The sequence below is a fragment of the Struthio camelus genome, chromosome W, assembly GCF_040807025.1.
Source record: "Struthio camelus isolate bStrCam1 chromosome W, bStrCam1.hap1, whole genome shotgun sequence".
NCBI lineage: Eukaryota > Metazoa > Chordata > Aves > Struthioniformes > Struthionidae > Struthio > Struthio camelus.
In genome coordinates this window covers 57650364-57673134 of record NC_090981.1, presented here as the reverse complement: position 1 = coordinate 57673134, position 22771 = coordinate 57650364, and the positions used below count along the sequence as shown (strand labels likewise).

General features: G+C 62.3%; 4 protein-coding genes across 6 annotated transcripts; all 4 read left to right on the top strand.

Annotated features, from left to right (window-relative positions):
• Positions 1 to 5249: 5249 nt before the first annotated feature.
• LOC138064136 (avidin-like) lies at positions 5250 to 6760 on the top strand. Its single transcript, XM_068925336.1, has 4 exons — positions 5250 to 5458; positions 5601 to 5811; positions 6342 to 6462; positions 6571 to 6760. The coding sequence occupies exons 1-4, from the start codon at positions 5387 to 5389 to the stop codon at positions 6614 to 6616; spliced, it is 450 nt and encodes a 149-aa protein (XP_068781437.1). The 5' UTR covers positions 5250 to 5386; the 3' UTR covers positions 6617 to 6760.
• Positions 6761 to 7186: 426 nt separating this feature from the next.
• On the top strand, positions 7187 to 10104 carry LOC138064279 (avidin-like). Its single transcript, XM_068926061.1, has 4 exons — positions 7187 to 7397; positions 9012 to 9222; positions 9527 to 9647; positions 9734 to 10104. Exons 1-4 carry the CDS (start codon positions 7326 to 7328, stop codon positions 9765 to 9767), a joined length of 438 nt encoding a protein of 145 aa, XP_068782162.1. The 5' UTR covers positions 7187 to 7325; the 3' UTR covers positions 9768 to 10104.
• A 2708-nt stretch (positions 10105 to 12812) lies between these two features.
• LOC104147764 (avidin) lies at positions 12813 to 16615 on the top strand. Of its 3 annotated transcripts, none has more exons than XM_068926019.1 (6): positions 12813 to 13026; positions 14614 to 14733; positions 14905 to 15115; positions 15281 to 15401; positions 15491 to 15591; positions 16227 to 16615. In XM_068926019.1, exons 1-5 carry the CDS (start codon positions 12952 to 12954, stop codon positions 15567 to 15569), a joined length of 606 nt encoding a protein of 201 aa, XP_068782120.1. In that variant the 5' UTR covers positions 12813 to 12951; the 3' UTR covers positions 15570 to 15591; positions 16227 to 16615. The 3 variants fall into 3 exon arrangements, with proteins under 3 accessions (XP_068782120.1, XP_068782119.1, XP_068782121.1); XM_068926018.1 differs by having other exon boundaries at positions 12815 to 13026; positions 16110 to 16615; XM_068926020.1 differs by having other exon boundaries at positions 12983 to 13082; positions 16110 to 16615.
• A 3368-nt stretch (positions 16616 to 19983) lies between these two features.
• LOC138064124 (avidin-like) lies at positions 19984 to 22451 on the top strand. Its single transcript, XM_068925284.1, has 5 exons — positions 19984 to 20599; positions 20695 to 20822; positions 20972 to 21182; positions 21919 to 22039; positions 22231 to 22451. Exons 2-5 carry the CDS (start codon positions 20751 to 20753, stop codon positions 22262 to 22264), a joined length of 438 nt encoding a protein of 145 aa, XP_068781385.1. The 5' UTR covers positions 19984 to 20599; positions 20695 to 20750; the 3' UTR covers positions 22265 to 22451.
• The last annotated feature ends 320 nt before the right edge of the window (positions 22452 to 22771 follow it).

The following is a 22771-nucleotide window of genomic DNA, read 5'->3' as shown; positions in this document are numbered from 1 at the left end:
GAGCTGTTGGAGGTGTGCCCCAAGGGGTGAGGGAGTCTGCCTCCTGGAGAAAAGCAGGGCAGAGACTTGCCTTAGGCATGTCTCCCCTCAGAAAAGGGGCACGGTGGACAGGTGGTAGTGAGTGATGCTTTCCCTAAAAGAGAAGGAGCTGGGCATAGAGCAGCAGGTACCTGGCCCTTGCCTGTGCCCCTAGCCTGGCTGGCCTCCATCCTCTTCCCATATCTGCCACCTCCCTCTCCCTGTTTCTGCCTGGTTTAGTTGTTCCCTGCCACTTAGTCATGCGTGCTGCTTGTTTTAGTGCTGTCTATTAATCTTTAAATGGGACAGCGACTGTCCTTCTCTTTGTGCCCATCTTTCCTCCCCCTTAGCCATGCCCACATGGGAATGCCAGTGGGGCCGGGGCAGGCAGGAGAGCGTGAGGCTTTCCAGCAGCTGGCTGGCCGGCCTCCAGGCAGCTGGAGCTGCTGTGACCTGCAGGATGCCTTTGTGCCAGGCTCTTGCTGTGGATCTCCAAACGCAGTGTAGGTTCTAGGCTACTGATGGTTGACCTGACCCCAGGCCTGGCCAACACTGTGCTGCTGGCTGGCATGGGAACGTGCAGATCTGGCACCAACGATCACGGAGCTGAGGCTGCGGTCCCAAAGGCTGCTGCCAGCCTGGCCCGGGAGCCAGGGCCGCTCTCCCACTTGCGGCGTTGGCGTGGTGGTGGCTCAGCCAGGCTCGCTGATGCGTTCACCTGCACGATGGAGACAAAACCTGGCTGGGCACTCTTTTTGCTGGGACTCGCTGCCTGCTACTACGTAGGAAAGCCTGAGAGCGGAGTGCCTGCTGGCAGCTGGCTGGGGTGCGGAGGGACAACTAGCTCCGCTGTGACCGCAGCAGCCTTGTGCAGGGATGACACCGAACTCCACAGCTCCTCAGGGAGCTCAGCTGAGCTGCGCAAGGGGCACACAGCATCTGCGTCGGGACAGTCGTGTCCCTCAGCCTGGGAGAGAGGCTCAGAGCGCCTGCAGGTGTCGTTTTGGTTCACCCTCGGAGCTCCCGCAGAGGGTTGCCCTTGAACACGGGGCATGGGCAGGCTGGCGCTGGCCCAGCACTGCCAGCGTGGCAATGAATGGCCTTTTCTTCCCCTGCGCTCCCCAAGAGAGAGTTCCTGCATCCGTGTGGGCTGAGAAATAATGTTATCCAGGCAGGTCTTGGCGGGCACAGCCCACTCCAACCAGCCCCTATTGTATTCTTTTGGCTTTGGGCTCGCGTGTGGCTGGCGGGAGGCCACCACCTGGAGCTGCAGGTTACCCAGGTGTTTTGGGGAGGAGAGGACTCTCGCCTCTGCTGGGCACAGGGCCTGCAAAGCCCCTGCGCCCTTCACGGCGCCACGGCTGGTGGAGAGGGGCAGTGACGCTCTCCTCTGGCGTTGAGGATTTCACCTCGGCCCCGTGTTCCCTGTCCCCAGGGGCAACCTGGGCAGGTCTCCGCTGGCCAGCGAGCACTTGGTTGTGGCTTCACTGCTGTGCTGTGCCAGATTCCCTGGCTGTGGGTCCACAGGGACTGCTGGCGTCCAGCAGTGGTGCTGGGACGCAGGTGGCAGTGCTGGGGCAGCTTCCCCAACCTCCTGTCCCTGCAGGAAGGGGACATGGTGATCCATTGGAACAAAGAGGGGGCTTGCTGGGCTGAGCCATAGGGGTGCTGGCCAGGTCTTAAGGAGCTTTGGCAGAGAGGGGAGCGCTGGGAGACCAGAGATCTTCCCAGCATGGTAAACTGGGTATCCCAGACTGGAGTTGTGCAAGCGCCGAGCACCACTAGGGAGGAGCCCCTGTGAGCTGAGTTCACAGTTTGTCCGCTACCCTGGAACTGGAGGTGTGGTCCTGCCCTCTCTGTTGGCTTGTTTCCATTAACTACATGCTAAAAATTAGTTTTCCTGGAATTTCCAGCCTTGTCCGTGCCAATGGTGATGTGCAATCCATGACGTTCCTGTGACCTTCAAAGCAGCCCCTGTCTATGTCCGTGAGCTCTATGGTGGAGGCGGGGGCGAGGAGAGGGCTGTGCACCAGCGGGGGCAGTTGCCCAGCACGGCCACCCCTGTGCACGCAGCAAGCGGGGCAGGGGCCAGCAGAGGCACCTGCAGCTCCAGCGAGGGAAAAGCAAGGCTGGAGGAGTGCGGCGGATGCTGGGTTTTCCTCTAACCTGATGCATCTGTTACCTAAGTTGCAACACCTCTCTCTCCAGGAGTTTCTGGTGGCAGCAAGAGTCTGAGTGACAGCATTTTAGCTACGTTATTTCATCCCTCTCCTCTTTATGAGGAACAAACTGTTTACATTACATCAGTAGTTCCCAAAATACAGTTACATTCTGATCCAGCAGGCAAAGAACAAACATAGCTGTCAAAACCATCATGTTTTCTTAACATGCTTTATTTTATTGCAGAAACTCACCAGCATCGTTCTTTAACCCTTCATAATAGCTTGCACAGAAACTTTGTTTCAAAGGTTGGGTTGCTCCACTGAGAGAGTAACAAGACGGATTTTTCTACTGTTTTCTTTTTACTTTATAACACATATCAATTAAAATTGTGCATTATAGGGTTAACTTTTGGAACTTTTGTTTTTTCCTGAGACCTTTCTCGAATCCTCACACCCCAGTTCTTTCAGCTTTTAACTTCTTCAGCCTCCGCTTCCACCCTCCTCTTCTGACCTTTGGCTCACCCTTGCTCCATCCCTGCTCTACGCGTGCTCGAGAGCCCGTTGCAGGACTGAACTGCTGCAAGGACCGCGAGAGCCGAGCCGGTCCTGTGGCTAACCCTTGGAGGATCGCTCGGGCATGCAAGCGCTAAGGACCTCCGCCAGTGGTTGCGTTGTTTTCGTTTTGCTTCCCTTTCCGAGAGCTCTAGCTGTGACTGTTGAACGAACGCGCTCCTTGGTCTGATCCTTGCACCTCCAAGACACGTCGCTAGGCTGAGGGTTTTTAAACGTGAAAAAGAAAACGATTGCAGGCGGATAACCGCAATGGTGGTTGTGTCATGCTAAAATATGGCCACAGCTGTGGATGAGCTGTGCGTTTGCTCTGCAGCTCTGTACCTTCTTGAGCAACCCCCGTGCTTCGTCCGGGTGCCTCTCCTTCCTCAGCACCGGCCTCAACAGCTGCAGGGCAGCGCGCGGTGGCCCCCGGCACCGCTCGCACGCACCCCAGCTGGCGCGGCCAAAGTAAACGCAGCTGTTGCAGTGGGAAAACATACCTCGATATAAATTCATAAAAGAGAAAGGCAAATATCTGAGCGGGACTTTCCCCTTGCAGGGAGCTCGCCGCCAGTGCCAGGGGCCACGCGGAGCAGAGCTCCTGCAGGCAGGGTTGGGACAGAGGCCGCCGGCAGCCCGGGAGCGCCCCAAAACCCCGCGTGGAGCTCGGGCCCTCGTGGCGTCCGCTCCCGAAACGCAGTCCAGAAGGGCCAGCGAGGCGCGGCGGGTCCTGCAGAGGGGCCGGGAGCCCAAAACGCGGCTGGAAACGTGCCACGGAGCTGAAGCCCCATCGTGACATCGGTGCGGCGTTTGCTGTCCCAAGGCTGAGAAAAGGGCTGCACCTGTGAAGGTGCAGGGGTGTCCGCGGGGGCTCCGCAGAGCAGGGTGCGGGGAGGAAAGGGAAGCATTTGGGTAAACCGCAGCCGAAATGCCAGGTTTTAAAGGCCCGGGTAGTGGTGAGTGGTGCGAGGGACTGAATTTTACTGCTGGAGAGAAACTGGGGCTCAGAAATTAGGTTAAAAGGCAACTAAAAATCGAAAAGTATTTCTGAGATGTTATAAAAAGTTCGTTCCATTTTAAGAAAAAGAGCATTTTCTGATAAACAGGCCTAAACGAGCCCTTGATGTGATGACAAGGGAATTCACACATACACGTTTTAAGAAACCACCTTGAAAACTGTTAGGGAACAGGTAAGGAAATTGGGCGTGAACTGAGTCGCCTCAGGGACAATTATAACACAAGGTCAAATTTATAAATAGAGAACAGGCCATATTTAAAAACCCCTGTGTGAACATAAGGTGTTGCCAGCATTAAAATCCGACATTCGAGATATTGGAGGATTGATTGTTTTTTGGTAAACAACATAGCTTCCCGGCAATAAAAGTCAGCTTGGCAGGAGCGTCGCAAGCCGTGATTTCGAGCCCCAGCCGGAGAAGAGCCGGGGCGGTGTGCCGCCGGCTCCGCGGCGCCCGCGCGGGACGGACCGCGGGAACGCGTGCTCTCCGCCGCGTGGCTTAAAAAGGGGCAGGAATAAAGCAAAGCCCTTGAGGAAAGGGCTTCCCGCGCCTGCCCGCCGGCGGGGTTGCTTGGGGCTTTCGGCACGTGACAGGGCTGGGTGCCTCCTCTCCATCCAGCCCCGGCAGGGAGCTGGTGCCAAACCCTCGGCGAGGCCCAGCCGCCTGTTGGAAGGCGTGTTGCCCGTTTTGGCGCGTGCACGAGCACCGGGCCGGCTGGCGGGGACCCAAGCAGGGGCTGAAGGAAACACGCCACGAGGGGCGAGAGGTGCCTGCTGCTGCCGCGCCGGGGTGCTGGGGCCGGGGTGGGCACGGGCGCGAGGTCCGGGCCGGTGGGCAGGCCTCCGCACCGACCCGAGCAGGCTGAGGGCAGCCGCACGCCCCGAGCGCGTGCCACGTGGCGATGGCCGTACGGCCCGGCGGGGCTCGAGCCGTCTCGCCAGCCGGCGGCGCGGGGGAAGCCACGGGAAGAGGAAAACGCAGCCCACACGGAGTTTGAGGCTCAGGGAGCGAGGGGGGTCTTGGCGGGTGGGCAGGGAGACGGCACGATGCTCCCGCAGCCCTGCACCTCCCGGCCAGGAGCCGGCCACCATCATCCCATGCTGTGCACGTCGGGGATCCTCTGCAGGACGTCTGGTCCCCAATGAGGTTTGCGGGAGGGTAGCCGGCAGGGAGGAGTGGGCTCGGGTCGCCCGGGCTGCTCCATCTCCAGGGCAGGCTGGGGCTAGCGCCGTCCAGCACCTGCACAGGGAGCTTGGGTAGCGAGGGGTGCAGCAGCCTACGGCCGGGAGCGTGCAGAGAGCACCAGGAGAAGGTGCCAGGGATGGTGCCAGGGTGGGAAACGGGCAGGGGGTAAGGCTTTGGGAAGACAGCCCTTAGGAAGGGGTTTTCCCTGGCTCGGGGGGCACATGAGCAAGGAGGGGCTGTTTCGGCACAAGCTGCTGGGAATATCTGCATGCAATCACCCTCTCATATCTCCAGGAACCACAACTTTGGAAACACCCAGGTTATGCAATGCCTGGGCAGAGCTGGCACTGGGAGCCCCAGCAGCAATAAAAAGGAGAAGGAGCCGGCAGCAGGACAGATCCCTGTGAGGAGCACGTCCCGCGCATCGGCAAGCACCTCCCGGCCGCAGAGACCATGCAGGCGTCCCCCGTCCTCCTGGCGCTCGCCCTGGCACTGGTGACTCCCAGCTTGTCTGCTGAGAGGAAGGTAAAGGTGTCGACGGGCCGGGCCGGCCCCGGGTGCTGCCGGCTCTCCCGCAGGGCTGGCCCCCGGGCACGCGGCTGCCGGGCTCCTGCATCGCACTCTGCAGGGCTGAGCTGGGCACCCGGTGCTGATTCCTTGTTTGCAGTGTGTCCTGACAGGGTCTTGGATGAATGACCTGGGCTCCAATATGACCATCAGTACTGTGAACAGCAGAGGCGAGTTCTCCGGCTCGTACCTCACAGCCGTGACAGCCACCAACAACAAAATCAAGATTTCTCCGCTGCAGGGCTCCCAGCAGTACAGGAACCAGCTCAACCACCCCACCTTCGGTTTCACCGTCAACTGGAGTTTCTCAGGTGCTTCTCCCTTCTCCAGCCTCCCCGGGATGTCTCTGATGATCTGCTGCCCTCCCCTGTGATGTCCCCGACGGTGCTCTGCCCTCATGTCCCCAGCACTGCCCTGTCCTCCCCGCGATGTTCCCGATGGTGCCCTGCCCTCCCCTGAGATGTCTCCTGTCATCCTTTACCCTCCCCTGTGGTGTCCCCAGTGGTCCCCTGCCCTCCCCGAGTTGTCCCCGATGGTGCCCTGCCCTCCCCCACGGTGTCCCCAAGCCCCGCGGTCGACGGGACGTGCCAGGCACGTGTCCTGAGCTCGCTCCTCGCTGCAAACGCCAAGTGGCCTAGATGTAAGCGTCCGGCTCCGGGGCCCCGAGGCGCACAGGCGGTGCCACCACCGAAGCCCGCTGCCCGCCTTGCGAGGCGCCCGGCCGCCCGGGAGAGAGGCCGACGGAGGGCGGGTTTCGGGGCACGGGCTCTCCGCGCCGTCCGGCGGCGAGCTCACGCCTCCCGTGTGTGCTCTCTCCCCGCCGCCCGCCCCGGCCCTGCAGACTCCATCACCGTCTTCACGGGCCAGTGCTTCGTGGACAAGGACGGGAAGGAAATTTTGAAGACCATGTGGCTCCTGCGAGGGACGGTCGACGAACTCGACGACGACTGGAAAGCCACCAGGTGAGAGCGTTACCCAGCGCGGCGCCCGCGTCTCCGAGCCCCCCGGCAGGGCGCCGGGCCGGCGCGGGGCACCTTGCCCACCCTAAATCCCCTCTCCTGCCCTTGCAGAGTCGGCGTCAACACCTTCATCCGCCTGCCGCTGCGGAGAGAGTGAGGGAGCCGGGCACCGCGCAGCCTCTCCCGCGCCGCCGCCGCTGCCGCCGCCGGGCTCGGGCTCAGCGCCGGGCTCGGCCGGCACGGGACGCCCCCCTCCCTCGCCACCCGCCTGCTCCCAATAAAGCTCTGCTGCAAACGGCCACCCGGTTGCCATCACTTGGTGCCTCTTGCCGGCCGCCCCAGCCCGCGGGCCCCAGACCCGTCCCGTCCCTCCTGCCGCGGCACCCGCCGCAGCCCGGGCTCTCTGCCGAGGGGCCCCGCTCGGGCCCCGGGAGGGAGGGAGGCAGGCGGGCAGGGAGGGAGGGTGGGCGGCGCGGGCTCTGGGGCAGGGTCCGTGCCCGGCGGGCCGTGCCCAGGGAAGGGGCGCCGCAGCACGAGAGCTGGCCCGCGGCCGTCCCCCGCTGCGCTTCCGGCGGCCTCCCCGAGCCCAGCAGCGGCGCCCCGGCACGGCGGCACCCTCGCAGCCCCCGCCGGCACCGCGGCCGCTGCCGCCCGCGGCCATCCCCGCCACTTCACCCTCGCGCGCCTCAGGGCGCTCGAGAGCCCGCCGGCCCGCCGCAGGCGTCCGTCCTTTGGCAGGAGTCCCGGCATGCGCAGCCGCTGCCCGGCCTGAGCCCCCTACGCTATAAAGGGAGCCGGACCCAGAGCCCCGGCAAAGTGCTGCAAGCAGGGACTGCCCCGGCGCCGGCGTCCTGCTGCCGGGTGCGATGGGGAAGCACAGCTTCTCCCTCATCCTCGCTGTGGCCCTGCTGAGCCTCAGCACCACTTCAGCAAGGAAGGTAAGGGCAGCTTTCATGCGGCGTGCGTGGCTCAGGAGCTACGTGCTCTCGCTGCGCTGTGCCATGCCGTGCTGTGCCGTCCCTGGGTGCAGCGTGCACAGCCGAGGGGGTTACATGCTCTATCTGTGCTGTGCCGTGCCGTTTCCATCCCTGAGTGCAGTGTGTGCGGCTGAGGGAGTTGCACGCTCTCGCTGTGTCGTGCTGTGCTGTACCATCCCCGGGTGCAGTGCATGGCTGAGGGGGCTGCATGCTCTCGCTGTGCCCTGCTGTGCTGGGCCATCCCCGGGTGCAGTGTGCATGGCCGAGGGGGTTACACGCTCTCGCTGTGCTTTGCTGTGCTGTGCCATGCTGTCCCTGGGTGCAGCATGCACGACCAAGGGGGTTGCAGGCTCTTGCTGTGCCATGCTGTGCCACCCCTGGGTGCAGAGTGCACGGCCGAGGGGTCTGCGTGCTCTCGCTGTGCTGTGCCACGCTGTGCCATACTGTCCCTGGGTGCAGCATGCACGGCCGAGGGGTCTGCGTGCTCTTGCTGTGCTGTGCTGTGCCATACTGTCCCTGGGTGCAGAGTGCACAGCCGAGGGGTCTGCATGCCCTCGCTGTGCTGTGCCATGCTGTGCCATCCCTGGGTGCAGTGTGCATGACCGAGGGAGTTGCATGCTCTCGCTGTGCCATGCCATGCCGTCCATGGGTGCAGTGTGTATGGCTGAGGCAGTTGTATGCTCTCGCTGTGCTGTGCCACGCTGTGCCATACTGTCCCTGGGTTCAGAGTGCACAGCCGAGGGGGTCTGCGTGCTCTCGCTGTGCTGTGCCATGCTGTGCCATACTGTCCCTGGGTGCAGCGTGCACGACCAAGGGGGTTGCAGGCTCTTGCTGTGCCATGCTGTGCCACCCCTGGGTGCAGTGTGCGTGACCGAGGGAGTTGCATGCTCTCGCTGTGCTGTGCCACGCTGTGCCATACTGTCCCTGGGTTCAGAGTGCACAGCCGAGGGGGTCTGCATGCCCTCGCTGTGCTGTGCCATGCTGTGTCATCCCTGGGTGCAGTGTGCATGACCGAGGGAGTTGCATGCTCTCGCTGTGCCATGCCATGCTGTCTATGGGTGCAGTGTGTATGGCTGAAGCAGTTGCATGCTCTCGCTGTGCTGTGCCACGCTGTGCCATACTGTCCCTGGGTGCAGCGTGCAAGGCCGAGGGGTCTGCATGCTCTCGCTGTGCTGTGCCACGCTGTGCCATACTGTCCCTGGGTGCAGCGTGCACGGCCGAGGGGTCTGCGTGCTCTCGCTGTGCTGTCCCCAGCTGTCGCAGTGTCTAGGATTTGGGGGCCAGCTCTGCACTGCCCAGCCATGGGCTAGGGGACGTGCCAGGCCAGGTTGTGCCTGGGGCTGCTGGTCCTGGCTGCTGGGTGGGTGCTGAGCCGCAGGCAGAGCTGGGCTGGCCAGCGCGTGTGCCCCATGCGGAGGGGCCGCCCCAGCCCCGAGCCGGCGTGTCTGCGAGGTGGCACAGCAGTCACCCATCCCGGCAGCCCTGGCAAGCTGGAGCAGAGGGGTCCCGGCTCGGGCGCTGCACCCCTGGGCCGCGGGCTGCAGCCAGGTGCCGGCGTGACCCCTCGGTCCCCAGTGCGACCTGCAGGGCCTGTGGAGGAACGAGCTGGGCTCCAACATGACCCTCTCGGCCCTCGACGCTGCCGGGGCCTTCATCGGCTCCTACCACACCGCCGTGGCGGCCACCAACAAGCGGATCCTGGTGTCGCCCCTGAAAGGGGTCCAGCAGCACCCCAGCGCCAAGGGACAGGTCACCTTCGGCTTCACCGTGCAGTGGCAGTTTGCAGGTACGGCAGCACCCCCAGGTGCCGGGGGGCTCGGGGGCGGCCAGCGGGGCCAGCCCTGCCCCTGCCCGGAGCCGGGTCCCCTCGCGGCCTCGCTGGCCCCGGGGATGCCCGCAGCAGCGCTCGGCGCAGCCACCACTGGAGCCCCGTCTGGCCGCAGGGACGCGCTTGGGGGGGGGGGTCCCTGCTCTGGGGGGTGTCCGGGGTGTCCGTGTGTCCGGGGAAGGTGGCGGGGTGCCTGTCTGCGCCCGGGTTCCCACGGTCGGTGGGTGCTGAGCCCCCTCTGCCTGCCTCGTAACCCGGGCAGACTCCATCACCGTCTTCGTGGGCCAGTGCTTCGTGGACCAGCGCGGGAAGGAAACGCTGGAGACCACGTGGCTGCTGCGGGAAGAGGTGCCATCCCGCAGGGACAGCTGGAGAGCCACCAGGTGAGCGCCCACCCGGCCCTGCCCTCCGGCCCCGGAGCGGCCAGTCCCCCCCCCCCCCGCCAGGGCGCTGACACCATTTCCCGCAGGATCGGCACCAACGTCTTCACCCGGGTCAAGTGACGCAGAGGGCGGACGGAGCCGGCTGCATCCCCCGTCTCACCCGCATCCCTGCGCTCAGCCGGCTCGCGGGGCCCCTCGCGCCCAGCCGCCGAATAAACCTGTCTGTGCTCAGAAGCAAGCCGTGCCCTCCCGCCTGTCCGTTCCCAGCCAGCCGCCACGCTCGCCGGCCGGGCAGGGGTGGGGGGACGGCGCGGGGGACGCCGCCGCTAGTTTTGAGCAACGCCCCAGGCAGGCCGGTGGCTGCAAGTAACCCCCAGATGTTTCGATTGCAGAAGCGCGAAATCCGCCGAGAGCCGAAATCTAGCGGGCAGCTCCGAAGGGGCGCGTGGCAGGTCCGCAGGCTGCCTTTGCCAGCCGGGACGGCACCGTGCACAGAGGAAAAGCTCGTGCCCGGCGGCCGGCCCGGCCCTGTACGAGCTATTCGGCAGCAGCAAGCGGCTGCGGCCCTCGGGAAGGGGCGGCGGCGTGATGCCCACGGCCATGAATGCCGCAGCGGTTGCGGGGACGGAGAACACAGTGGGGGTGATATATCCCCTGCAGGAAAAGCCTGCTCAGACCGCCCCGGCCGGGGCGACACGGCTCTCCGAAGGCAGGTCTCGGCGCTTGGCCCCCTTCCGCGCTGCCGGGCCGTCGCGCGGGCGGCTGGTGCCCTCTCCTGCACGCGGCGAACAGTGCCGGATGATCCCGCTGGCCGGCCTCGCTGGGGCCCCTGCCCACCCACACGCCTGGCCCCGCGGCCCTCCGTGGGTGCCGCCGCCGGTGGGTCCGCACCCCACGGCTCAGCCCCGGCCCCTCGGCCCGGAGCCGGGTGTTTCTGGCCGCAGCGGGATGATGTGCTGCCGGCCTCTGCATCGGACCCGCTGCTGCAGGAGGGGGGCCGAGCAGCGGCCCCGGGGTGCTGCAGCCCCGCGAAGGCAGCGGCGGGGGGCAGCGCTGCACGGCCGAAGCCCCCCCAGGCTGCAGAGCCCGGCAAGATGTCTCAAAGCTGTGGGTGGGGGCCTGACCCTGCCGGGGTCGCTGCCCACGGGGACGGGGAGCCGGGTAGGGCACGGCTGCGGAAGGGCGTTCGGGGACTGCACGGGATGTTTAGGGGAAGGACCAAAGGTGGGGGAAAGCAGGCGTCGAGGGAGTCCTTTGGGGAGGAAGAAGTGTGGGAAAATAGGGGGAGCAGAGGATAAAAGGGGCCGGCCGGGAGCGAAGGGGTTACGGCCCGCGCGCCTGGCCAGCCCTGCGCCCCAGCACCTCGCGCTGCCCGAGCCAGCGAGGCGGCTCTGAGGCTTGGGAGCCAGCATCGATCGGGGTGGCCATCTCGGGCCAGGTACTGGGGGGATCAGGGGGGCTGAGAATTGGCTACAGGAGGGACCAGGGGGTCCAAGGGACTATTAGAGACTCTGCGGGGTTTGGGGTCAGCTCCTGGCAAGGCCATAGGTCTGGACCAGTTCCCAAAGACCCATTTGCACGTGTGAGTGTCCATGCGGAGGCAACTGGGAGAGCTGAAGGCAGCTACTGGGTAGACTGGGTGTCTAAGGCCAGCTACTGGGGGGATCCATATTGTATGTATGTGCCTGTATTTCCCACTATCGGACCACCCCCCTGGCCCCGAGAGAGGGGAACAGGATGAGCCCCGCTAACGGGGCAGGACACGGAGCAGCAGCACGGAGGCCCCGCTGTCACGTGCTGCCCTGGGGGTCACGTGCCCGGGGCGCCAGGCAGGGACACAGGGGGGCCCGAGCCCCCGTGGGGAGTGTGGGGTGCCAGGGGCCGTGCGGGAAGGGAGGGGGGCAAACACCCCGGGAAAGCAACCGTCTGTGCGGGAAGCTGGGCAAAGGAAGGGGGTTACTGCCTGGGGGCACAGGGCTGCGCCCGGGACGCCGGGGCAGAGACCGTGGCTGGGAGCAGAGACGCGGAGAACTGCAGACAGCTCCTGGGATGTTCGGGGGGGACGGGGGTCGCAGTGGGTCAGAGAGGGACAAGCGCAGGAAGACAGAGGGGGAATAAAAGACAGAGGGGGAATAAAAGGCAGCAGGGGCTGGGCAGCAGCTTCATGGGGCCCAGCCCGTGCTGTGCACACCGGCGTACGGAGCAAAGGCCTTTGGCACTGCCCCAAAATCCCCTGGTTAGCTTCAGACAGGAAAAACGAAAGCATTCCTCGGAGGAGGATTAGCAGCCGGGGCTGCCAGGGCTCCGAGCGGTTTCCAGGAAGCGCGAGCCACGGCTGGAGGAGGCAGCCCGGGCGGCCGGGGCAGCGGCGGAGGGAGCAGCTGCTCCTGTTCTCGGTCGCTGTCACTAAATCCCCAGTGCCTCAGTCACAGCTGCTGCTCTCGAGGAGGGCTGGGCGTTCCTGCTACTCTCCGAAAACTGTGCTCCAAACTATGCGCAAGACCAAAACCCAGCCCCGTCAGAAAGGAAATCACCTAAACAGCCAGTTCTTTTACTCAGAAACAGAAAGCCGTCACCCCCAGCCTTAGGGGAAGCCGGGGACTTTGAGAGCGACAGCGAATGTGCCAGCAGCAGCTCTGTCGCCCTGTGCTGTGCTAATGGGGCAGGGGTCCCAAACGTCTGGCAGCCCTTCCCTCCGCACCCCTTCGCCGGCCCTTTCTCACCCTCTTCTTCTCCCACCCCTGGTTCCTGTTCCCCCCGCGCCTGCATTTTGCTCTTACTTGTATGTGCAATGGAGTTTGCCATCTCGGGGGGGGGGGGGGGGGGGGCTGTCATACTGCTGTTAGCACAGTTTCAGTTTCCTCTTCAGGCGACCGATCTGTGTCGCCGCCGACCATCCTCGGCCCGGGGTGCTGCAGCGGGTTTCGCACGCCGTCGTGGGCCGCTACGGTTAAGGAGTGACCCCCCCCCCTCCCCCCAAAACTATGTTGAAGGACTTCGCCGGCACGCTGGCATCAAGTCCCAAGCCCCCCGGGTCACCCCCGGCTACGTGACTCGCAGCTCCAAGAGCCGGAGGGCACGGGCACGGGGAAGAGGGTTGCAAACAGCGCGGTAACCACATCCGCGGCAGGGCTTTGTCTCAGGCAGCCGGGTGCGTGGCGCACGGTGCCGCTGCGCAGCGCCGCGCTGCTCCGTGCCGCGGGCAGCCCCAGCCCGCCGTGCCGCCCGGGGCGTTGCGGAGAGGCGGCGACGGCCGCGCTATAAAGGGACGGGGCGGCTCCGCCGGCCGCAGCCGTCGGTCGGGATGAGTCGTCGCCTCCTCACCGCCCTCGCTCTACCTGTGGGAGCGGCCCTGGCCGGAGCTGCCGGGGGAAGCCAGGTGGGAGCGGGGACACGCGTGGGAGCTCCGGGGGAGCCTCCGCTCCGCGGTGGGACGTGCGTGGGAGCGCCGCTCCGCGGGCTTGCTGCTCTGCTCTGCGGCGGCGGGGGGAGCGTCAGCTCCCGGGGGGGACGGACACGCGTGGGAGCGCCATCCCCGGGGGTGCCCCTGCTCCGGGGATGGGAACCCTGCTCCGGGGTGGGACACGCGTGGGAGTCCTGCTCCGGTGGGGTGGAACACGCGTGGGAGCGCCATCCCCGGGGGTGCCCCTGCTCCGGGGATGGGAACCCTGCTCCGGGGTGGGACACGCGTGGGAGTCCTGCTCCGGTGGAGTGGGACATGCATGGGAGCGCCATCGCTGGGGGTGCCCCTGCTCCGGGGATGGGAACCCTGCTCCGGGGTGGGACACGCGTGGGAGTCCTGCTCCGGTGGGGTGGGACACGCGTGGGAGCGCCATCCCCGGGGGTGCCCCTGCTCCGGGGATGGGAACCCTGCTCCGGGGTGGGACACGCGTGGGAGTCCTGCTCCGGTGGGGTGGGACACGCGTGGGAGCGCCATCCCCGGGGGTGCCCCTGCTCCGGGGATGGGAACCCTGCTCCGGGGTGGGACACGCGTGGGAGTCCTGCTCCGGTGGGGTGGGACACGCGTGGGAGCGCCATCCCCGGGGGTGCCCCTGCTCCGGGGATGGGAACCCTGCTCCGGGGTGGGACACGTGTGGGAGTCCTGCTGGGGGTGGGACACGTGTGGGAGTCCTTCTCCGGGGGGTGGCACATGCATGGGAGCGCCATCGCTGGGGGTGCCCCTGTTCCGGGGATGGGAGCCCTGTTCCAGGGGGGTGGGACATGTGTGGGAGTGCCATTCCCAGGGGAGCCCTGCTTTGGGGGGGGGGACACAGGTGGGAGCCCTGCTCTGGTGGGGTGGGACATGCGTGTCTGTGCTGTCCAGGGGTGCAGCCCCTGCTCTGGGGTGGGACATGCATGGGAGCCCCTTCTCCTGGAGCAATGTGCATAGGGACCCCTGCCCCAAGGCGGGCCACATATGTCCCCCCCCCTGCTATGGGGGGATATACCAGGGAACTCCTGTGGGGGCATCGGGACATGCGGGAATGTCTGCCCTAGTGGGGGGTCATGGGGACCCTGGTCTGTCCCCAGGCTGGGGAGGTGCAGCGACCGAGGGCACAGGGAGGGCTTCGGGGCTGTGCCAGAGCCACGGCTCTGCAGGCGGGATGCTGCAAGGCACCAGCCATCGGGGCTCCTTGGTCTCGCAGGGGGCCCAGCACAAATGCCAGGGCTCTGTCCCTTGCCAAGGGCTCTCCCCGGAGCGCTGGCACACCACGTCCCGGTGCCAAGCACGGCACACTTTCCTTACCTCTTTTGTTCTGTTTGGCTTCACTTAGTTTGTGGCTCTCCTGACATTTCTGAGATTGTGATGACTTTGTAAATCAGATGTCTTAAACAAAAATGCCTGAGCAAAAGGCCATGGTGGGCTCGTGCCCTCCACTCCCCAGCCCCAGCACCGTCAGACTCCTCAGGCTCCTGAGAAATGCTGCTGCCAAAAACTGACTTTGTGTTTCGTTTATTTTTAAAGGTGCTTTGCCAGTTAGGCGAGACCCTCAAAGAGGAAAAGACGACCATGAAGGAGGCAAAAGGAGCAAACGCCAAGACTGGGCGGGACCCTGAGCAGAAACAGCCTGCAGGAATGGGCAAGGTAACTTTGGCCCCTGGCCCCTGGCTGGGGGCTCTGGGGAGGCCTGGGTGCTGCGGGGAGCTGGGCTCTGCCAGGGGCGGTGGGCAGGGGCTGTCCCCACAGCACCACGGACGGGCCAGCCCCGGGCAGGGGCAGCCCCCGGGGAACCACATCCGCTCCCTCCCTCGGCAGTGCAACCTGGCCGGGTGGTGGCAGAACGACCTGGGCTCGAGGATGCACGTGTTCAGCGTGAACAGCCAGGGCGACTTCTCCGGAGAGTACCACACCGCTGTCTCGAGTGCCCAAAAGCCAATCAAGCCTTCACCCCTCTGCGGGACCCAGCACTTGGACGAGGACGGACAAAGCACGTTTGGCTTCACCGTCAACTGGAAGAGGTTTTCCGGTAGGTAGGGGCAGCGGCTCCGTGCGGATGGGAGGGGAGCACAGGCAGACCACCATCGCTTGGCCCCTCCACACACTCCCCTCCCTGCTCTGGCCAGCGTCTGTCTGTCTGCCGAGCACCCCGCAGACAGCGTGACGCATCCTGAGGCACCTCTTGCTGGGGCAGACTCCACGACCGTCTTCGTGGGCCAGTGCTTCGTGGACAACAACGAGAAAGAGATCTTGCAGACAGCCTGGCTCCTGCGACAGAAGGTCAACTCCCTCCACAGCGACTGGAAAGCCACCATGTGAGCAGCGGGATCCTTGTCCCTATGGGTGTTGGCCCATCTGCCAGGTGGGCACCAACAGGGTCTGTCATGCATGTGCTTTCCCGCAGGACCGGTCGCAACGTCTTCACTCGAATCGACTGCAAGGAAGAAGAAAAAGCCCCTCCGACGGCTTCTCTGCCACCCTAGGAGGAAAAGATGCTTTGCACAGGTATCAGCAGCACCTGCCATGAAGTATTTCTCCCTCTGCCTATCTTTTCTTGCTCTCATAGCTCAGTATTTGCTGGCTTCCCCAGCCTTGTCCGGGGGGTCCTGATGGGCCAGTCTGCAGCATCAGCTCTGTGCTGGTGCCACTGGGGACGCAGTGGGGCTCTGCTCAAACTCCTTTGAGCTTCTTCAGCAAGAAGCTTCTTGCAAACCAGGAGCTGTGCAGCCAGGACGGGAAGAGCCTCTGTGCCCCAGGACTTCTCTAGGTGCAACTTTGGCTGAGGCATTTGCTGTGCTCAGAGCAAGGGGATTAGCTCAGCAGCTCGCTGCCTCCAAACCTCATCTGTTGGGAGCAACCCCCATCCAGACATGGGGCCTTGTAGCTTCTCTGAACACTTTGGTTGCCTCATGTCAGCTCTCACGTGTCCGGAGAAATCGTGACAGAGTTGAATCTTTTCTCTGGTAAGCTCCTCACGGAGGACCTTGGAGCCGCCCCTTCATGTGCCCTCATTCCCTTTTCAGGGGGACTCGCCTGGGCTGTGCCACACCACGTGGTCTGACACATACCATCACCACCTCCACACATCAAGGCTTTTGTGGACATGCAACGCGAGTGTCTTCTTAATAATGCCTTTTTAGTGCCTTCACGGTCACCTGCAGAAGAGTCCTACAAGCAATCCCTGCCCTGGGGTGTCCCTAGATGACCTACCTGGCATGAGGATGTCCGATCCCTCTTTTGTCAGCATTGGGCACCCCCTGCCCGACTCTCCCAGCACCCAGGCTGTCTACAGGCCCCTGCACCTGCCTCCCCCGGCCTCGTTGGGCTCACACAAGGTGCTCCCCCCCCCAACCTGTGCATCTGCGGCGCAGCACCAGCACACCCACCGCCGCAGCCTCGCGCTCTCCCCTGGTGGGAAGCACGTGCAGGGGAGAGCTGCGCTTTGGTATAAGTTCTCCTCTGAGGCTGTTTTCAGCTTTGGGGAAAAAGGCTCCAAAGTGGGAATAAAATGAAGGATGTTCTCTTTAAACCCAGTGTTGTGTGTTTTGTAGCTGTATACGTTGAGAAGCCGGGTTGAAGCGCTGCTGCAGGCAGAGGGAGCAGGACGAGGTGCTCGCGCACCTTTTACTCCAGAAAGGGATTGGCCCTGAGAAAACCCCATTTCCAGCTCCAACGGGCTTTGCAACGACTGCAGAGCACTGTAGGCTGCCAAAGAGAAATGGGCCCTTGTAGAAGACAGGGAGCAGGGAAGGTCCTTGGAAGCCAGCACAGGGGAGCAGATGGGTCTACATGTGCACGCTCACAGTCTGGTTTCTCCTGTCAGGTGCTTCTTCCACCCAAGAAATTCCCCAGTTATTTTCAGTATAGATTTGCTGCTAGTGACAAATTATTTCCTGTTCAGGACACTGTGTTAGGGTCTAGCTAATGCTAATTCTTGCTTGCCCCTGCCTGGTGTTGCCGAGTCCCCTCCCCTACCAGCTCTGGGGGATGCCACCCGCAATGGGTGCTGAGCACCCTCTCCCGCTTTGACCTCTCCTCGTTTCAGTATGCCCTGACTGCTCAGTTGTCCAGCTCTGCTGTTTTTCAGTTTGCTCTGTCTGCTCTCAGACCCGAGCAGGAGCCATGCTCTGCTCACAGCCAAGGGGCACTTCTGTTCATGCGAGCCCCATCTCTGAGCATCTCACCAGGGTCTCTCAAACCACTTTCAAACACACAGCCCTGAGCTTAACAGGCTGGGATTTCAGTATTTACAATGTTATCGTTCCCTTTCGGTCCAAAACTCGCGTTTCGGTTTGTGATGGGGGGCGGGGGGTTGTGCAAATTTCGACAGGACACAAGCAGCACCTCTGAGCACAGGCTGCCTGAGCCTGCCGCCAGCCTGGGGCAGCGCTTCGAGCGGCTCCGTACAGCACAGGGCAGGAGAGGGATGGCACATCCCAGCAGCCACCATCCTGCACGAAGGGAGCTAGGGCTGGACCTGGGGCTATGCATGGGCTGGGGCACGTGTGATGAGAGCGTAACTCTGGGGGCCCTTTGCAAGCCGAGCAATCTGCCTGGCGGCTGACCCGCGTCCTGGGCAGGCAGACACAGCAGCTTGCACTGTCCTCTGCTCCCGGCGAGCAGGAAGGGCTGTGCAGGACCCTGCGGCGCCTCTAGCCCCAAAACTCTGCTTCAAAGAATTAATGTCATTTACTGGAAACGGGTGGTACAGGGGGAAATGCCTTGCTGGAGAAACAAGTGCTGAAGCAAAGCTTGTTTCTTGATCCGCCCAGTTAAGGCCCAAGCAGCTGATTTCCAGGAAACTCAGTGTTAGCTGCGGACCTGAGACTTTTTTGAGCTGCCCGGCCCTGGAGCGATCCCGTCTCTGAGTGGCCAGTGAGCTGCAGGGTGTTGCCGAGCTCTCCGGCAGCCCGCAGCGCTTCGCCGCCAGCGAAGCTGCTGCCCCCTGTCACTCCCCTGGGTTTCCTGCTGCTGAGGTCTGGGAAAGGTTTATTAATAGCACCAATGGCTTTAGCAGGCTTTTCCACTTGTTTTGGCCTGCCTTGTTGTGGATTTGCAGATTGTTTGCTCTTTTTTTTTTTTTTGAATGTATCTCCAGCTTCTTAAACAATGTTGTTTTCTTCGCATTGCCTCCCTTCCATCTGCACATATTACCAGCTTTTCTAGTTCTTTTACAGCCTTTCTGAAGGGAGTACCTTCATGCTGGCCCCCTACTACAGTGTTCTTAAATCTCCTGCAGTATTTCACCTTTGTGGCTGCTCTGCTGGAAGTCCCTTTCCAACAAACTTCCTCATTTTGAGATAGTATTTAGTCCAAACAGCTGCTCTACGGGAACCTGAGGATTAGAAAAGCGGGGAGCAGAGGGGAGCATGGCCGGCTCAGAGGCATCCGGTCTCGGTGCTGCGGATGCTGCGTGCAGGGCGGCTGCCGGTTTTACTGCACGCATCCTCCTGCCTGTATTACCACCGCCAGGCAGCGCCGAGGCTCGTGCTAGGACGCAGGCTGCCAAGGCAGAAAGGCAGCAGCCTGGCGAGCCGGCACAAGTATTTACGCACCTTAAGGCCACACTCCCATTTCTGCCCTGCCTACACCTGTCTCAGCCGCAAACACCTCACCAGTCACCTCCGTCCAACTCGCGTCCATCGGCACGGCAAAGCCGAGCACCTCCCTGTGGGGTAAAACCAGCCGTTGCTCCTACATCACGTCTTCTTGGTCGCTGTCGTTCACGCGCTGCGAACCTTTGGAGAGCCGGGAGGTGGAGGTGGAAGGCCCTTTACAGAAATGCACAGCGTACTGCTGCTAGCGTGTCTGCGTCACGCAGACACTCGCAGGGAGATCATTCATTAAAAAAAATAACGAGAATATACTGGGATCTTCTTGGCATAGATTGGGATCTTCTTGGCATAGGGTGACGCTCATATGGGGGGGTCTCAAATCTCTCAGATAGGACAGTGGTGGCTGTCCAGAGAGTGACAGGAGTCCCCGTTGCAAGGGTCCTTGCAGCGGTGCCCTTACGAGGACCAGGTGAGATGCTCCAAACCGCTGCTCTGCACAGTTCCTGCCACCTTGCTGGCTGTGCTCCTCCATGACCACGCCAGTGCATGCCTGATCCATCCTTACTGATTATCTTACCTATACAGAAAATATCCCTTAAATGTCATAACCACATAGAGGAGACTGGCCTACATGACCTCTCCTGCAGGAACAAGACCCACTGACTGTTTACAAGCACCTTATCTAGGTACAATTTGATCACTCCCACAGCAGAAGCTCTGGAGGGGAGGGCCAGATTCTCCACCCAGGTTGCCAGCTCACATACTTAAAACATATGAACTGCACCAGGAAAGCAGGAGGATTGTCTGAAATTACCTCCTGGAGGATTCCCACATCCTTCAGTCAAACACTTAACTGCGATAGTCCAGAAGAAAAAAAAATCACCTGTTTCAGTGTCCAATGACTCAGTGTTCAATGATTCAGTGTTCAATGTCTCGGTGTTCAATGTCTAAGTGTGCAGTGATAATCCAGCCATTACCTCAGCGAAGCAGATAGAGCCGGGGAGTTCCTCGATCATTCAGGGAATTATGGGCTAATTCCTCCGGATGTGCACAGAGCCACAGCCCTGATACCTAGCCACACTGCTGTGATGACTGAAGAACAAAATTGATTTTTATTACTCATTTATAACTTAAGTCTTATAGCTCCTGCCGCACGGGTTGTGTCCATGTGGTTATCATTCCCATCAGCCTCTCCGGTCCGGACCAGCACTTCCTACTCAGCAGCTCTCCACACCAGAGCCGCTGCTAAAACCACCGGTGTGGAGGAAGCCTTGCTCTTCTCCTCTGCCCCTCTCCTTGAGCCGAGCCCTTTCTGCAGCCTTTCCTGGCACGGAGCTCATCTTAGGTGGTTGGGTGAGCTCCTCCGCCAGCTCCCCAGCCCTGCCCTCCCCAGCCCACTCTGGAGACGCAAGCCACTCTGAGCCCTGATTTTGGGAAGAAGCTGGGGTTTTTTAAGGGTTTCCTTCTCAGAAAGGTGAAATCTTCACAGACAGAAAAACCTACAAAGACTGAAGGGGTTTTGCCTAAAGGGGAAAGTCAGCTCCAGCACGAGCGCACCAGGGAAGTGGAGCCGAGGCTTCCTGGGAGCCCTCTCCCTGCTGCTCCCCTGCAGCTGCGTGCGAGCGGCTGCAGACGTGCCAGGGGAAGGAGGCCAGCGACCCGCCAGCGTTCCCACCTCGCCCAGCACAGCCACCCCTCCAAATCCCTACCGAACCCCACGAGCCAGCGCTTGCACCCGTTCCCCCGCCAGCCCTCGCCGCCGGGGCTGCGCGGCACCGAGGACCCGGCACCTCTCGGGAGCAGGGACACCTGCGGGGCTGAAGCCCGAGCTTGCTGGCCATGCTGAGCTCCTTGCACCGGGCAGGACGCCCCTGGGATGAGCAGGAGACCTGTTTTATGGAACTTCCACTTTCACTTTCCTTCTTTGTCACTAAGATACAGGGGTCAGATCGCAGCTGGTATGTGCCTGTTCCTTGGAACTTTTAAAAATAACAAAAACAATAGAGCCCGTCTCCCTGCAGCTCTATAAAAAGGTGCCGCACATACTCCACAGCCAGTTAACCCAGGCGGTCGCAGCGCTTTGGCAGCCAGCACCTGCTCTGGAGAAGGATGGACAGACTCAGCATTGCTCTCATCCTCGCCCTGGTGGCAGCATCCGTCAGCGCCGCCGCAAAGGCCAAGGTAAAACGGATGCCAAAGAGGGACCCGCGCACCATCCCACGCCGGGGGCATGGCTGGGGCTGCAGGGAGCCCTGGGGGATGCCTGCTCCGGCATCTCTGCCCCTGTCCTGGCTGCGCCGCAGCAGCCGGGGCTGATTTCCCCTTTGCAGTGTGTCCTGACAGGGTCTTGGATCAATGAGCTGGGCTCCAATATGACCATCAGTTCTATGAGCAAAAATGGCAATTTCTCTGGCTTGTACTACACAGCCGTGACAGCCACAAAGGAAAAGATCAAGGTTTCTCCGCTGCAGGGCTCCCAGCACCATAAGAACGAGCAGAACCAACCCACCTTTGGTTTCACTGTCAACTGGAGTTTTTCAGGTAATTCCTCCTTCCTCAGCCTCCCTGCAGTGTCCCCAGTGGCCTCTGCCCTCCCCTGTGGTGTGCCTGATGCTCCCCCATTCCCAGCCCAGGAGCTGCTTGGGTGGGGGCACCTCCCAATCCCAATCCCCGTGTCTGGCTTGTGTCCAAGGCAGGTCTAGCCCAAGAAGAGGAGGGGGCAGAGCTAGATCTGGGCTCAGCTGGGCTGGTCACCCCCAAGAGCTGAAATCCCAGATCCCTCAGGTCTGCTGTCTCTGATTCCAGCAGTGACAGACTGGAGAGGGAACCGTCACCCACAGGTCACCACAGGACACACAGGGGCTCTCAGCTGCAAAGCTGTCACATTATGAGCTACACCTTTATGAGCTAGGACCAAAACCCAGCCATCCATATTATTTGTGGACGCTCCCTTTATGAGTTGATGAGACCCCTGCAAGAGGCTGTTCTTGACCCTAGGTGGTCATAGCAGCCTTTTTCACCCCAAACTGGCCTGCTGCCTCCCAAGCAGAGAGAAACCCCTAATCTGGGGGCTTCAGAGTACCTGTAGGAAGCACCACGCTCCCAGTGTCCACGGTGAACCAGTCATCCCCTGCTCACCCACTCTCCACTGCAGGGACCCTCTCTGTGTCCCTTCCCAGATGCGAGTAGGGTGCAGGACCTTTATTTGACTGAATGGTGCTGTCCCCCCTTGGCGCTGGCCTCGGCACTCACCCCACTTCCCATCCCTTCCCTGCAGACTCCACCACCGTCTTCACGGGCCAGTGCTTCGTGGACAAGGACGGGAAGGAAATTCTGAGGACCACGTGGCTCCTGCGACAGGAGGTCCACAACCTGAGGGACGACTGGAAAGCCACCAGGTGAGCCGTGGGCAGAGCAGGGCCTGTGGGTGCGGGGCCATCCCTGCATCTGGAGGATGCTCCAACTGATGCTAATCACTGTGCTCAGGACGGGCATTATTGGTGGTCACCCTCGTGCTGTGCAGGGGTCAGACCAAAAAGTCCCTCCTGACTTCGATACACCAAGGTACGAGCTCTGTGTTTCCCTGCAGTATCGGCAGTAACGTGTTCACCCGGTTCCAGTGATGGGACACGCGACTGCCTCAGAAGAGTCAGCTGTGTCCTGTGTCCCCATGTGTCCCTCGATTTGAGGACCTCTGCCCACCCCGTCCGTCCTCCCAGCTCTGCGTCTCCCACGCAGCTGCTGGAGGGCTGCTGAGCTGCTCTTCTCCCACGACCCTGCAGAACTGCTCTGCTCGCAGTAAAGCTTTGGTGCTGCCAAAACTGCAAGTCCCTTGTCCTGTCATTGCTCACAGCTTTTGGGGTAAAGCCTGGCTGGGTCCTACCCCCGCCTGCCCTCCATATGCCCCGGAAAGATCCTGGACTTCACGCTATTAGGGACCCCTTTGGAGGGCTCAGACAGGGGTGTCTCCTTGAAGCACATGGGGCAGGCAAGGTTTGGGGCAGAGGGAACTGAGCCAGGTCTGCTCCCTCAGCCTCCCTCCACGGCAGCCTCTTGCCCCTTCCCCTGCCTTCTCGCTCTGTCCTCCCCGCTCGCCTCCCCCCAGCCCTGCCTGCAGCGCCCCACAGCCA